Source organism: Magallana gigas, chromosome 8, assembly GCF_963853765.1.
Source record: "Magallana gigas chromosome 8, xbMagGiga1.1, whole genome shotgun sequence".
NCBI classification, from domain to species: Eukaryota; Metazoa; Mollusca; class Bivalvia; order Ostreida; family Ostreidae; genus Magallana; species Magallana gigas.
The window spans coordinates 29,482,098-29,498,000 of record NC_088860.1 but is presented as its reverse complement, the minus strand read 5'-3'; the positions used below and the strand labels follow the sequence as shown (position 1 = coordinate 29,498,000).

General features: G+C 32.2%; 1 protein-coding gene across 1 annotated transcript; it reads left to right on the top strand.

Moving 5' to 3' along the window:
* The first annotated feature begins 326 nt into the window (after positions 1 to 326).
* LOC105337496 (uncharacterized) lies at positions 327 to 9,303 on the top strand. The gene is made up of 3 exons (XM_011442223.4): positions 327 to 581; positions 5,604 to 5,681; positions 7,879 to 9,303. Exons 2-3 carry the CDS (start codon positions 5,609 to 5,611, stop codon positions 8,838 to 8,840), a joined length of 1,035 nt encoding a protein of 344 aa, XP_011440525.3. The 5' UTR covers positions 327 to 581; positions 5,604 to 5,608; the 3' UTR covers positions 8,841 to 9,303.
* Positions 9,304 to 15,903: the final 6,600 nt, after the last annotated feature.

Sequence of the window (15,903 nt, the reverse complement as noted above, 5' to 3'; positions counted from 1 at the left end):
ATAAAAAAAAACCAATTTGTCATATAACCCACCCAGTAAATCACAAATTTAAATTATGACATATTTCTGGAGAGAGCAATATCAATTAATATATATTTCATAACCAATTTTCTGTAGACACTTCAGAAATTGCAAGGAAGGTTTATACTTATCACCCTTTTGAACCGTACGTCATATCTAAATCATCAGAGAGAGAGAGAGAGAGAGAGAGAGAGAGAGAGAGAGAGAGAGAGAGAGAGAGAACAGAGAGAGAGAGAGAGAGATTTATTTTGTGACATGTAACGTCACATTCTGAAATGAAATTAGAGCTCTAAAGGATGGTTTTTGTAGAGTTTTTCAAAAGACCTGCAGAAACACAGGTGAACTTGCATCAGCCTGTGGATCCGATCATCGATTGGTTCGGTTCCACATCACGGCTGGATACCTTGTCGCCAGGACCCGTCGATATCACAGCATAAGCACACGGGAAAACGACAGGAAATCATTTTCTCCATTTAGAGCGGACCGTACTCGGCTCAGTAGAACTGATATTTACCATTACCACTATGGTCAGTGAAATACGAAGAGGAGTTCAGATATTGGTAAGGAAGCTAACTAGTTTGATTTACTCTTTATTGATGTGACTTTTCCCCACAATTTTGTGTCATTCTTGTTGATCTGGTATGTATGAATTAAATATACATATATGTTCCTATGTAGGTTCCTGATAATTCATAAGCAAAGGAAACTCTGTTACAGATTTTTAAACATAAAAAGATTTATAGTTTTGTAAAATATTTCTTGTTCGATATTAACAACTTTTGTTAAGAGAGACATTTGAAAGCTCTATTGAATAAAATTAAAGGAAGCATTGCATTTTAAATTAACTTGCAAAATTTACGCTGATTCTTTGAAATTTACCCGTGACCTGATGTGACCAATATAGAAAAGGGTACTGGTATTAAATCCTCGTTTGAGGTACATTTATATAAGCAGAGTCACAGTGAATGTCCTGTGAAAGATACAACAATGAAACAAATATGTATACTGCTTCTGTAACATTTTAAGGCAATGAATTCAAAATATCAGATTAAAAAAAACAGAGTGATTAACAAATAAACCATTAGATCTACCTTAAAACTACGGACTTTAATTTTTTTTAGCCTTAAGGTGGAATAACACACAATCACAAGATGGCCGATTTCTGATCGAAACGACATTTCGTTTTATTAAAGGCATTTTATCGACGATAATATGTAACTTTCAGACTAGCAGATTGGATAAAGTGTCGGGCCTCTGTTCCGTACATCCCGAGTTCGAATCCCGCAGGGGCTTTTATTGCTACTTACTGTACTTAATTGAATTTTTTCGATATTCATTTTTTTCATCCCCTAACTGCAAACTTTACATTTGACATATATACAGATTATTTATCATTATATCTTTAATAATCAAATAATTTACTGTTAATTTGAGTGACTTTTTCCAGGTGTGTTATTCCACCTTAAACCATAACTTGAAAAAAGAAAAAAAATCCTTATAAATTAGATATAAAATTTGAAAAATCTTTTACATTTACATGTATATAGAGCGCATTCTTGAACAAATAAAATATTTTAATCAGAGATGTATCTAGCCAAGACTAATAAGTGACAAAAAAATGTTCCTTGTTCAAGCATGCGCTCTATATTTCCGATTCGTAAATAGATAAGAAAAATGTCAATTTTTGGCTGAGTTTGATTGAATTAGAGAAATGGCGTCACTTCTGACGTCATATACTGCCAGTGAGTGCAAATAAATCAAATAAATAGATGAAAAATATATTTTATATCAACTCTTCTAAAAAATTAGTTAACATTTTATTGTACCCGAAACACTTAAAAAATGGCGAATTATGGGGGCAAAATTTAACTCTTATCATATATAGTTCTTTCTTAAATTAATTAAAAAAGTAAATAAAAGACTACCACTTTCACACCCTCTTAAGCATCGATCCATGTCAAGAGGTTTTAAAATCTTACATATAGCAAGCGAATGATAGCTGAAACCGATTACCATCGTTTTGAGCTAGCTAAAGGTTAATCACTGGACAATTTCCAACTCTTAACATTAATGAAGTACAATGGTGTTTTTTTTTAAATCTGAGTATTTTGAATTTTTCTGCAAGCCTGCATTTTATATAGTATTATGCGTTTTGTTGTGAATCTGTAGGGTTTTTTCCGGAGAAGACGGTTTGGTAAAGCAAAAATATGTAGAAAAAAATCGGAACAACGTTGTTTATTCAACATTTATATACATGTACTAATTATTCAGAACCCCTGTTAAACCGCGAATCTTGACATTAAATCATGGTCCCTTATTGTTGTAGAAGTAACACAGCTGAAGGTTTACGGGTTACATTTAAATGCAAGATTACCTGTTTTGTTTCACTCTAACGACCGAGAATATTTGTTTACTAGGTAACCAATGTGCTCTGAAACTTAATCGATAAAGTTCACTTCACTAATTACAAAATCTAAACCACGAATAAAGCTACTAGTTTCTATTTCTATAAGTAATCATGAAGACTTTTGTTATTACTGCTAGATACGTTTGAATAATGTGATTTCAAAATCAATCGGTGGTTTTGATATTCCGAAAGGTTTTGATTTAGTCCAGAGACTGCTGATGAAAAAAAAATCAAATTCATTATATTTAAACAGCAATTGTTACTCCTACATTTATTCAGTTTGAATCAGTGCTTTATTTATATCATGACATGAAAGTAATTTTAATTAGATTAACTCAGTTTATGGGATAGTAATACAATGTATGCATTTTTCATACTGAACAGAATTGATGCAACATATTCAAAGTCACGTCACAATAAAGATAAGGTGGCAGCTTTCCGCGTCATTATTAAATTTTTATTATATTTTAAATGTCATCGACACAAGAAACTGAAAAAAAAAAAATTAAAGTATATCATAGGTAATGAAGATACTTCATATGATATATCACGTTTTGTAATTGATCAATCCTGTTCTTCGTCTGGAGCAGTGCACGTGAAGTCTGTGTAGAGCGCTTTATTGTAAAGTCTAAAATGGAGTATTTTATACAGCCATGCAAATCCTCTCTCTAACTTCTGATCCACACTGTAGGGATGTCAGGGGTATGTATCCAACTGTTGGATATACATGTATAAATGGGTCACTGCTTCTTTGAGGTCCAGTGGGGGGGGGGGGGGATTTTTTAAGTAAGATAATTAACTCGATAGTGTTGAATAGTTTAGAGAAAACATCCCCTCCTCGGGCCTTCGGTCCTCGGAGAGAATGTTTTCTCTAAACTATTCAACACTATCTCGTTATTTATCCATTACATAGGCTCGAGTGTTGAAGAAAGCATTCCATTTCAGCCATTTCTTCCCATTTCTTCCCACATCTGTTTCCTCCATATCGTGCCATGGTGTTACATTTTGTGGGAGTTTTACCTACTGTTACATAAACTTTTTTATGATCTTTATTCCTTTTTGTTTCTCTATTTCTTTTCCTTTATTTCCCTTTATTTATTTTAATGCATGCCAATACATGAACTGCAAAGGAATTTTGAATGACTAGCGATCATGAAAAGAAGCTATATATGTCTTTACGTTTTGTACAGCAGCGCCACAAAGATCTCCTATTTGTCCCAAGCAGTTTTCTGCATCGAAGCTGGAATTTTACAGAAAGAAATATAATTATGAAGCAAACATTTAAAAAAGATCCCCAAAATCAAAACTTAAATAAAATCGTTTATTGTTTGTAATCCTACTTCATTACAGCGGGTGAGATATGAAGTGAAACCATTATCCTATAATCATTTGTAGCCCTGTCATCCAACAAGTAAAATATTGCAATCAATAACCTCAGTTCGAAACTGCAGTATTCCTCTATTGATCAATTCGTTTAAAAGGACTACCTTTATCATCAAGAGCGAATAATTTACTGCAAAATGTACAGGCAGATTGCGACAATTATTTACACAGACTGCTGCAGGCTGACATTTGCTCCTAGGAATCAGTGCAGGAACTGGAATAATCTCCTACTCTGATCTGTAGTTACACTAAAGTGGTTCCAGCCCCAGTCTCCATCCAATTAATAGTAATATCTTTCTTTCTTTCCTTCAAAATATTTTGTCTTGATCTTTTCGCCTGAAAGAAAACACAATACTAGTAAGTTTATGAGTCAAGTATGAAAATAATGCATTCCGATTTTGTGCTTAATGTCTAACGAAATAACTACTTGTTTTTTCCTTGTTTTACCGTTCTATATGAAACATTTTTCATTTTGGCATGAGCTATTCATTAAAAAACCCCCCACAAAAATAGGCACTATTTCAATTCTCCGTAATGTTAAGAATTTAAGAATGCTATTCAAGAATGTAATTGCATTTAAAAGCATACTCAAAATGACTGCTTGACAACAGAGGGCTAACAGCTTTTTGATTGATTGGTAAATGAATAAGTATCAATACTAATTAAAGAATCGCGGTGATTCAGCGATATATCTCAAAAATATTTCATGTATGTGATACAAAGAATTGTCCGGGATTGTCCCTAGCGACGATCATGTGACAGTTTTACTAAATAATATATAAGAGCTGTATTTAACTGTAAAAATCTAAAGGGTTTTAAAGCAATATGAGCTGTATTTTTTAGAATTTTATTTTGCTGCAAAACCTGCTAGTATGATAAGTCTGCATGTAAATTAAACTCTTTTGATAAAAAAGGTTTGAAGGAATTATTAATTTTCGTAAGAAGAAAGATTTCTCTTCTAAGGAATATATAGCAGATCAATTTTTGTACAGGACGACAATAATTCAATTTTGCTTCATTTAAAGGGGCATGGTCACGATTTTGGTCAATTTTTATTTCTCTGTTTTTATTATTTACAATGCTTTAGGAATGCATTTCTAATGATCAAATGAAATTTGGGTTCCAGTCGTTGAGTTTTAAGCAAGACACAGGACTCACAATTCTTCGTTACGTAAACAAGGCTCGTGCCCTGTTTTTGTTTACTTAGGTTCAATATACCAGTAAAAAATCTTTTTAAAGCTGGTTTGTCTATCTTATTATTCATTTAAAGCATAAATAAACAGTTCTTAACGATTAACACATTAATTTTAGGTCTAAAACTGGAATTTTCACTTCAACATTCGAAATGTAAACAAACGCTTTGTTTACATAGCAAAGAATTGTAAGCTCTGTAACTCGCTTATAACTCATCAAATGATACTCAAATTTTGGTTGCCTATTAAAAATACATTACTGAAGCATTGTAAACATTAAAATCAAAAAAATAATTTTTGATCAAAATCGTAACCATGCCCCTTTAAGGCTTCCTTACGGCTTTTCAAATAAAAATATGACTAACAGGACTTTAAAAACCATGATATGTTTGTCCTTGTAGTAGAAATTTACATTTTTCGTAAAAAAAAATTCAACCTTGAAAATTGCAGCTCATATTGCTTGAACAAATGAATTTGTGAAATGTCCTATGAGTTCAGAACAAAAAACTATTGTTAAAGATTATGTAGAAAGTTCTTAGAAGCCTTGAAAATGACAAACTGTAAAAGAACGATGATGAAGCATTTTTAATTTTTTCCAGGTAAAATGATTGATTTGCTGAAAAGAATCATTGGTATCCAGAACCAGTTGGCATGCTATATGTTGTTAATTGTACTTGGTAAGTAAAGTATGAAGGAAAACAAAAAGATTTTTTTTTCTTTTTTCAATTATCTAAAGAGGAAAGAGTGAAGTATGTGAATAATGGATATATATTTTAATATAAATCTTGAAGTTGATACGTTACATTTCATGAAGAGAAAAAAGATACCTAGGCTATGTATTTCACTTTTTTTTTTACACATATATATACTGAAACACTATTTAGACAAAAGATGAAAACAACACTTTTTTAATGTTTTACAGAAGTCTTAATTTATTTTTTAATTTATGCTTTTTAATTGGATAACAAACCTTTTCCAATTCACGTTTTGATTACGTTATCACAATTTCATTATTAATGACACGCATAATTCAACAACTGTTGGTAAATAATTTACATTCACTGATAAGAACACAAGTATATATATATATATATATATATATATATATATATATATATATATATATATATATATATATATATATATATATACAATATACAAATATTGACTGGGGTTGAAGGCAACATTGATTATATTAGCCCCCGAGGGACGAAATATTGCCCGACGCGAAGCGGAGGGCAATATTTTCGTCCCAAGGGGGCTAATATAATCAATGTTGCCCGAAAACACAGTCAACATTTGTTTTGTTATATGAAGAAACAAAACAAAGTTTAAGAAAGTAATTGAAAACAGATCGCCGTAATTTTCTCAGCTCGACAAAGAATTCACGATTTCAATTTTGTGCAAAGTTCATTTCCAAAATACCCTCAGCATTAAGCGATCACTGGTGATATTCCGCCGACCGTAAGAATTAACATACAAATGTTATACCTGATTTAACTTCACAGTAATTTGCAAAACCTCATATCCGTTATGATAGCAAAACGTCGCATTGCGCGTCCGTTGTTTACTTGCCTTGACTGGCTGTCTATTATGACGTCACCTTGTTTTGGAGTCGCGAAGAATTATTTACGTCATCGTTTACGAATCAACAAATCGGAGGCGATTATTTGAAATAGAGGGAATGTTCTCTAGATATTATTCCTAGCCGGTCAATATCAAAAAAATATTGACCGGTCAATATTTTTTCGACGAGCTAATACTACAATTATTGACTATTTGTCTATATAGAGTTATATAGTGAGAATATACTACTGAATATAACAAATATATATATATATATATATATATATATATATATATATATATATATATATATATATATATATATATATATATTATACAAATATTGACTGGGGTTGAGGGCAACATTGATTATATTAGCCCCCGAGGGACGAAATATTGCCCGACGCGAAGCGGAGGGCAATATTTTCGTCCCAAGGGGGCTAATATAATCAATGTTTCCCGAAAACACAGTCAACATTTGTTTTGTTATATGAAGAAACAAACCAAAATTTAAGAAAGTAATTGAAAACAGATCGCCGTAATTTTCTCAGCTCAACAAAGAATTCACGAATTCAATTTTGTGCAAAGTTCATTTCCAAAATATCCTCAGCATAAAACGGTCACTGGTGATATTCCGCCGACCGGAAGAATTAAAATACAGATGTTCTACCTGATTTTACTTCACAGTAATTCGCAAATCCTTATATCCGTTATGATAGCAAACCGTCGCATTGCGCGTCCGTTGTTTACTTGCCTTGACTGACTGTCTATTATGACGTCACCTTGTTTTGGAGTCGCGAAGAGTTATTTACGTCATCGTTTACGAATCAACAAATCAGAGGCGATTATTTGAAATAGAGGGAATGTTCTCTAGATATTATTCCTAGCCAGTCAATATCAAAAAAATATTGACCGGTCAATATTTTTCGGACGAGCTAATATTACAGTTATTGACTATTTGTCTATATAGAGTTATATAGTGAGAATATACTACTGAATATAACAAATATATATATATATATAAATGTTTTCAGTAGACGATAACACAATAATCCATTTCTTTCAAATTTAATCCAGAGCGCTTTCGCCTGATCGGCTCTTCAGTGGATTTCAAATTATAACTTATAAATTATAAATTATAATTTTATATATATATATATATATAAAATTCTCTCTCTCTCTGCATGGGGACTCTCTCTCTCTCTCTCTGTATGTGGATTTCTACATCTCTCTCTGTATATGGATTTAAAATGAAATGTGTTTTTTTGTTTCTGGCAGTTCATGAAGCTATTCAATATTTATGTTTAGATTGTTTTTCTGGAAACGCTTATCCCACTGGAACAAATGAATCTAGGATAATTGCATTCTTGTTTCAATACGAGAATAACAATTCAGGAATTGCTCATATTCGTGTTAAGCGATCCAATGAATCGTCAGTTCCTCAAAAACAATATGCTAATGCTGTCGAAGAATTTTATGCTGATCCAAACAATAGGGCTATGTACCTTGTTCTACCTCTGATAGTGCTTATTTATGGAGGTTGTAGTTCTATATATTGCATTCACAAATGCTGTCGATACGTAAAAAGAAAAAAGTTGGAAAAGGAGATGCAAATGAGAGAACGTTTAACATCAGAAACAGGAAGTTGTAATGAAATGGAGGAAACAAGTGAGAAACAAAACTTTGAAACAGAAGCATCGTCCTCCGTTGATACCGGCAATCAGAACAAAGCAAATGGAATCGAGGTTTCACCCCCACCCGCATACAACAATTCCCTTTTAGAGGATGAAGAACTGCCTTTGGAGGATTTCGAAGACTACAGTGGAACGCAGGGCAACCAAAAAGACCTTAGTAGACATAATGAGTCACACAAGTCAAATCACGAAGAGAAGAAAAGTTATTCACATCAGGAAACCAGTTTTATCGATGAACAGAAAAACAAGCAATCAGTGGATTGGAACAAAATTTCAGAGGATAACAGAAGCATGGATCAAGTGAATAACAATTCCGTATCCTCTGCTAAAACATCAAGATCACAAAGCAGGCCTAAACCATCACCTCCACCAGCATATGAAAAAAGAACCTCTCCAGATGGGAAATCCTCCAGAGGCAAAGAACAGTACGATCTGACGCCAAGAGATATCGAAGACATTTTGAATTACTACAGTGACAAGAAACATATGCCAGATGTAATACCGGATGACACAGAAAATGTCGTTCCATTGAAAAAGAAAATAAAGAAATGGAAACATAGGGTTTTTAACGGATGAATGTAATGCATTGAATAAAATAAAATTGCTGCTTGTTATTATTATAAAAAAAATTATTAAAAGAATCAAAATTCAATTATAATTTTTAACGGTTAAAACGTTTGATCTAGATAATCTTTTTTTAATTTGTGCTCTGCACAGAACTGTACTATTTTCATTGTATGACTCTTACTTCTTGTCTGTTGTTTTGAAGAATTGAAAGAAAAAAACCATATTTTTTTAATTTGTGCTCTGCACAGAACTGTACTATTTTCAGTGTATGACTCTTACTTCTTGTCTGTTGTTTTGAAGAATTGAAAGAAAAAAACCATATAAATATCGTTCAAACACAACGTTAAATAACAATTGCAATTGTTTTGTTCTGTAAATGTGTGTCGATTTTGATCTTGAGCACAAGTTAAAAGATCGTCGATACATTGAGAGATTTTCAATTTCATTAAGAAACGAATGTTGTTGGGGTTGTTTTGGGGGATGGGGGGGGGGGGGGTGTGTTTGATTGTTTTTTTTTTTTTGGGGGGGGGGGGGGGGTTGAACTTAAATTGACATTTTAACCCAAAAACATATCTCATTTTAAGATAATGATGTAAAAAAAGAGAAGATGCTTTAAAAAATTAATGTTTGTTGGGGTTGAAAATCTGAGTATTTATCTCTTCACAGCCTATCAGCTGTTTGAGGTTATTCAAGATTAACAAATTTACAAACCAGGTTGTGTTTACATTTATTTTTGTGTAGGTAATTACGACTAATGAAAAGGAATGGAACCAGCTAGGATAACCGGTTACCAGGAACACAACTGTGGCTTTGTAGTAAAAATATACAAAAAATAAGAGTGAATTAAATATAATTTACACGCGATGATATATAATTTGTTTATAAAGAATAAGGGATCTACACCGACATGATTTTGTTCGGGTTTGATGTCATGCTGCTATTTCTTCAGGCATGAGTAACGTATCATATATCGTATTGCGCTTATATAACATCTGAAAAACTAGTAATTTGATCGTTTGCGGAAAGTAATTTACCTTATAAAACGGAATAGATGCTAGTTTCAGGTTAAATTGACATGTTATTTATCACTGGAGTAATATGAACACGTATTTAAATAATCCATTTCAGAACCTACACAAACACATGTAAAAATCATATTTTTGATTCAGAACAGTCAGGATCGTTGTTTGAATAGTCCAATACAATGCTTATTGTTATATTTTTGTATTTTTAATGGGAGTTTGACATGTGTAGTTTAATACCTTTGACATTATCTGTGATACTTGATGCACATCATTTCTTATACCAAAGTATGTGTTAGTTGTAGAAATTTACATTTTGCATATGTACCAAGCACGTTTTATGTTAAAATGATGAATGCTAATCACTATTGAATGTTTAATAAAATGATATTTCAATCAAGACTGGAATCGTGCCTTTTATTATTGTGTCTATTATCTAACGTGACCTACATTCTAATATTCTGGGTGTATTTTGATAAGATAAAATTTAATCAATATCTCATATAAGTGGAATGTTTTTAGAACAATTTTTGCGTAGATTTGAGTAATGATAGCAAATGATGTTACTGATCATCAAAGATGATTTTTCTCTTCCTGCTTTATGATGTCTTTAGACTGCATCATTTCACATATTTTAAAATGTGTTATTTGCAAGAAGTATCCAATAAAATTTTCTTCTAGTTTTTCGGAAATTCCAATGAAAATTTTATTGAAATAGTATCATAAAAGCAAAATAACGTTAAAAAGACGTAAAAAAAATTGATAATGCAGCGAAAAATGGAAACAGTACACGTATCATATATATATATATATATATATATATATATATATATATATATATATATATATATATATATATATATATAAATATATATATATATATGTGCAATTGGTTAATACAAGTGAATTTACATTCATTTACATTCATCGTCATGTTTAAATACTTAATTTTCTTTTTTCATATTACAAGAACGGACTACAGATTTTCATGGATCAAACAATAAAACTTGAAACATACGTCTAAATGTAATGCATACGATTAACGAATAAATGTTATTTTTGGTTTAATTTTGAGCCCTCTTCCTGGTCCTACCAGTTCATAAGGCATAATCTGGAAAGAAGATGGGTGGATAAGCCGTGTAAAATGCCTATATTAAGACAGATAAAATACAGTAAAATTGAAATATCTACAAGTCTGATTATTTTTTAAAACATTTAAAACAATGTATATTTAACATAACATCGATTTGTAACCCTTAAAAATGTTCAATACTTGGAATATGTTGATTTAAAATGGTGTATGCATATCAAAGCCTCCAAATATAGTGTCATCCTTTCTTATACATAGTGGGTCTGTGCTCCATATTTTTGTCATAGTCTAAATAAGTTTTAATAGAAAACAAACCGATTTTCATTTTTAAAAAACTTAGAGAGATGACACACTATATATTAAAGATATCATTTTGAAATTATCTAACAAATTGCACTTTGTTGTCACAGAAATTGCTCAGTGACTTGAGCACTAGACTTTAGGTAACCTTAAAGAGCTAGGCATTTTAGGTTGTAGGTTCGATACCACTGAAACTTATGTCAACAGTTTTTTCTTATCATTTGCTCAAATATTAAAATCTGAATATAGTTAGAAATAGTGCTTTTGAAAACTTGTGTTATAACATTTTCAAATAGACTTAATTGGTTAAAATTGAATATGAAATTGTATATTACGAGTAAACCAAATGGGTATTTCCGCTATCTTATACCCATCGTCTTTGAAACAAATTCAAATTAAGAGTAGACTCTTACATGGTCTGATTGAAGCCACTCCATTCTCCTTTGACTCGTCAGGGTCTGGCAGGTATCGATAAGAGATCATTGTCACACGACCTCTACATTTAATTAATGATGATGATTAAATGATAATGACTAATAAACGGTCTTTTAAAGTTTGTTACAACGCCTATTGATTCGCAATTTTCCATTTTTAAAAAATAATTTTCAATTGACTGCTGAGATTTTGGCGATAAAGAATGTCACGTGATATGTAATGTGTATCGTCTAATGTAAATGTACTGTGACCGCCAGTTATATTCATTTTATTTAGAAAAAGCACTGCCGGTTGTATTTACTATGTTGTATTGATTGAGTTTGACGATCCTATTATTCTGCATTAATTCTGAGTTATTAGTTAAAAAGCGATAATTGAGAATAAACCTTCAAAGAATAGTTGTTCCAATTGGCGCACAGGGTTACACACCAGAACAAAACTCGCTGTTATTGGGTATAAAAATAATCGATAATGCGATAAAAACAATCCAAACTATTGGTATTACACACGACTTGCCATCGGCTGTAGCGTAATGGAGGCAAATAAGACAAAGAGATTATTTTAAAAAGACTATGATATTTTATAAATAATGTTTTTTATATCAGTGTTAAGAAGCCCTGAACTGACCAAACTTACGGTTAACAAATTACAGGTAACACTTATATATTGACGATGGCAATATAAAATTTAGTCTCGATCAATATTAAACCCGATGATTCTCATATCTACCTCAAGCCATCTTATTGCCACCCTCCCTATACCTTTTTAAGAAGTGTTCCTTAAAGATAAACTACTCAAATTTGACGAATCTGTCATTGATGAGATAACCAAAATAGGCATGGACACCCTTTTGCAATACAAAAAGAAAAAAAACAAGTACCACTTGCCACAACCTATTTCCCGTCCTCCTGGCCTTACTGTCACCAACCTCCCTCAACTACTCAATTACTCAATCTCAAGTCTGAGTATTAACCTCAAATTTATGCACTTTTCTTTAAATGATTTGAGTTGAGCGATTTGAAAATTTTGGTGACGGTGGAGCCAGATCTACAAAAGAATCTATTCATTCTTTGTGCTAACGAAACAATGAAAAACCTTTTCAAATTGTTAGTAGTTAGAACGAAACTAATCAATCCACTGCCAAATGGTGGCTTGAAACTTGTTCCAATGCCAGATGCCTTTTGGGCAAGCAATGACAAGGACAGATCTACTAGTCCCATTATGGGTCGCACCGGTAGTATAAAATTATAACCTTTTTGATATCGGTCAATACATGGTTTTACAGACCTGATGAGAGTATTAAACCGAGGACGAAGTCTGAGATTGATATACTTTTATCAGGTCTATAAAATCATTTATTGACCGATATCAAAAGGCTATAACTATTTTATTGTATTAAATCAAAAACTTATTCTCTTCATTTTCTTCAAGCTTATATATAATAGTAAAATATTTTGTTCATAATGTATAGGTGTTTATTTTGCTATTATGGCCTCACAATGTCGCACGTGCTAAAACCAGTATTTTATCATGAAAATCTTTTTTTAGTATAATGAGGTCTATAAATTTTCTATTTTTAGTATAATAGGGTCTATAAAGAATTTATAGCACTCAACTTATTATATACATGGGAAAAATACTATATTATAATAACATTTCTTGTCGCATTTACCCCTTAGCTGGTAGGTTTGCTCAAAACGCTACTTTGGAGAAACTAGTTACCTCTTCAGAAAAATCAACATCTACCGTACCACTATCAAAACAAAAACCAAACAGTCCGACGGGGAACATTTTGACATCATTCAACACATATGGGAAGCTATGACAGCAAATATAGTGGTTATTGACCATAATTCTCACTGAATCGACACAGAGAGGAAAAATTTGGATACAAAGACTTCTACGTGGCTGATCTTAGATTTCAGTTAGTTGCAGTTACCGTGGTAGCCTTCACATAGTATGGCGAATCAACCGTTCCTTCAATGTATGGTTCATTGGGCTGCGTTTTACAAAAGGACTTACGATAAAGTTGCAAATATTATCAGTCTCATTGAATGATATTTAAAGAACAAAACTCAGACAGAACCATATTTATACAACTACTCTGAAGTCCATGATAATATTTTCAGCCATGAGAATGAACATTGATTAGTTTGTTTTTAATTAGCATTCATTTATTTGGTCGTTAGTCGTAAATTCTGCAGTCCTGATCGACAATAATGATAATTTAGTATGTTTAAGAACTTTTTAGGGATAATTCGTTACATAAAACAAAACAAAATAATATCGATATTTTATTTCATGATTCAGTGTCAAATTGATGCAGAGAGATAAAAATTTAATGACATGGGATTTCACCTATTTATTGATTTTTACTAATATCTATAATTTAACTGAGTGATTACAAAAGCTAGCGAGGTTGTCACTTGTTTGGAGATGAAAATCTATACTACTATATTAAAATAATAGACTCGAATTTTTGGGCTTTAAGGTATTCGATGTATAACGACCACATTTTGTACCTAATAAATGAATGGTCCGATATTCTTAATCATGATATCATTTTGAAGGTGTTATCAAATAAAAATACTCCACCAAAGGAATTATCAAAATTTTGATTATGATTATGATTATGGTCCAACTAATTACACCTTTAATTTTGTATTGAAGTCTATGGGCAACGTATGTTTTATCAAGATATTGTAAAAAGTAACTTAAAATTTGTTACACTCTCTTGGTTAATACATGCATAAACTTTCTTTTTATTGAAATATAAAATAAAATGAATCATTTACCGCAGATATTTTGACGAAATTAAAATTTTCTTTTTTTTTCACCAAGGGGAGATAACTCTTTTTGAGGTGCAAAATGCAGGGCTCACACTGGACCAAAATAATGTGTCGCAACCTTGCGCGGCGTATCGGACTATCCGCATATCTTATTACATGTATATCATTCTTTTTACTGATAACACTAAACAACTTAACCTTTGTTTTTGCAGCTGTTTTTACCATAATTTAAGTCACACTGCAACAGCATGCATATGTTCACAATTGCTATCAGAAATTATTCTTAAATAAAATTAATATTTCTCCAATTGAATAATAGAATATACTGATCTTTGATCATTCTAAACAAAACCTTAAAACAAAAAAAGAAGACCAAATGAAGATAAATAATTTTATTTATTAATCTCATTCATAAACTCATAGCACAACAAAAGGAAATAGTCAATAAATAGCACACCAAAGTCACACATTTCACAGTTAAGATTAAGAAAGTCTATGAAAAGTCCAATTGGTAATCACATCAGTCACATTTCACTGTTCACAATATCCTTCTTGTCTTCACACTGGCCCACTTGTTGAAGGCATCCTCAAATGGGAAAGATTCTGATGTGGGTCCCTCTATGGCTATCATCATAATGTTGGATAGGGACTCTATCTTCAATGAGTTGCGCAGGTCTGTTTTGATGAGGTTCTGTCTGGAGAAGCCCCTCTCACAGTCAACAGTCGATACAGGAAGAACCAACAGTCTCCTACCTAGATATCCTACCACTGGGTACACTGAACTATGCCTAAAACTAAACTGAGCTATATCCTTAACTGAGGTCAATCCTGCACTACTACCTACATGCCTAACAAATTCACGAAACCCAACTACTTCTGAACATAAATCCTCTGAATTTGAAAAAGAACACTTCTGTAGGAAATCAGAGAGAGTAGTCAAAGTCTCCTGAGAAGGAGGAATTGTGGAAGAAATGAAAGAAGGATTAAAGATAGAACACAAAGCTGACATGACCTTACCATCCCCTTCACTAACAAACCTATCCCTTAAGTTAGCAATGACACCTGAAATAAACTTCTCACATGCTGAAACAGCCTCAGCCCTCTTCTTTGAACTATCTCTAATACAGTGACCTTTGAAATCAAAAGTACAGAGTCCAGAGGAGTCAAAAGATGGAGAAGAAGGAGCTTGCTGTAGGAAAGAAGACAGGACATTTCCATCTTTAGAATCCCTTAACCTCTCTAGAACAGAAACTGTGGAATGCAGAAGAGGATTGACAGAGGAGAAGTCAATGTCAGATCTCTAAAACTGTTTACAAAGGAAACATAGCTGTTTAAGAACATCAGACAAGAAATGGGCACAGTAGAGAAACTTGTAGCAAGAGAGAGGCTTGTGGAGGCTACGAGCTTAAGCAGACTTCTCCTCAAGGAAAACAGAT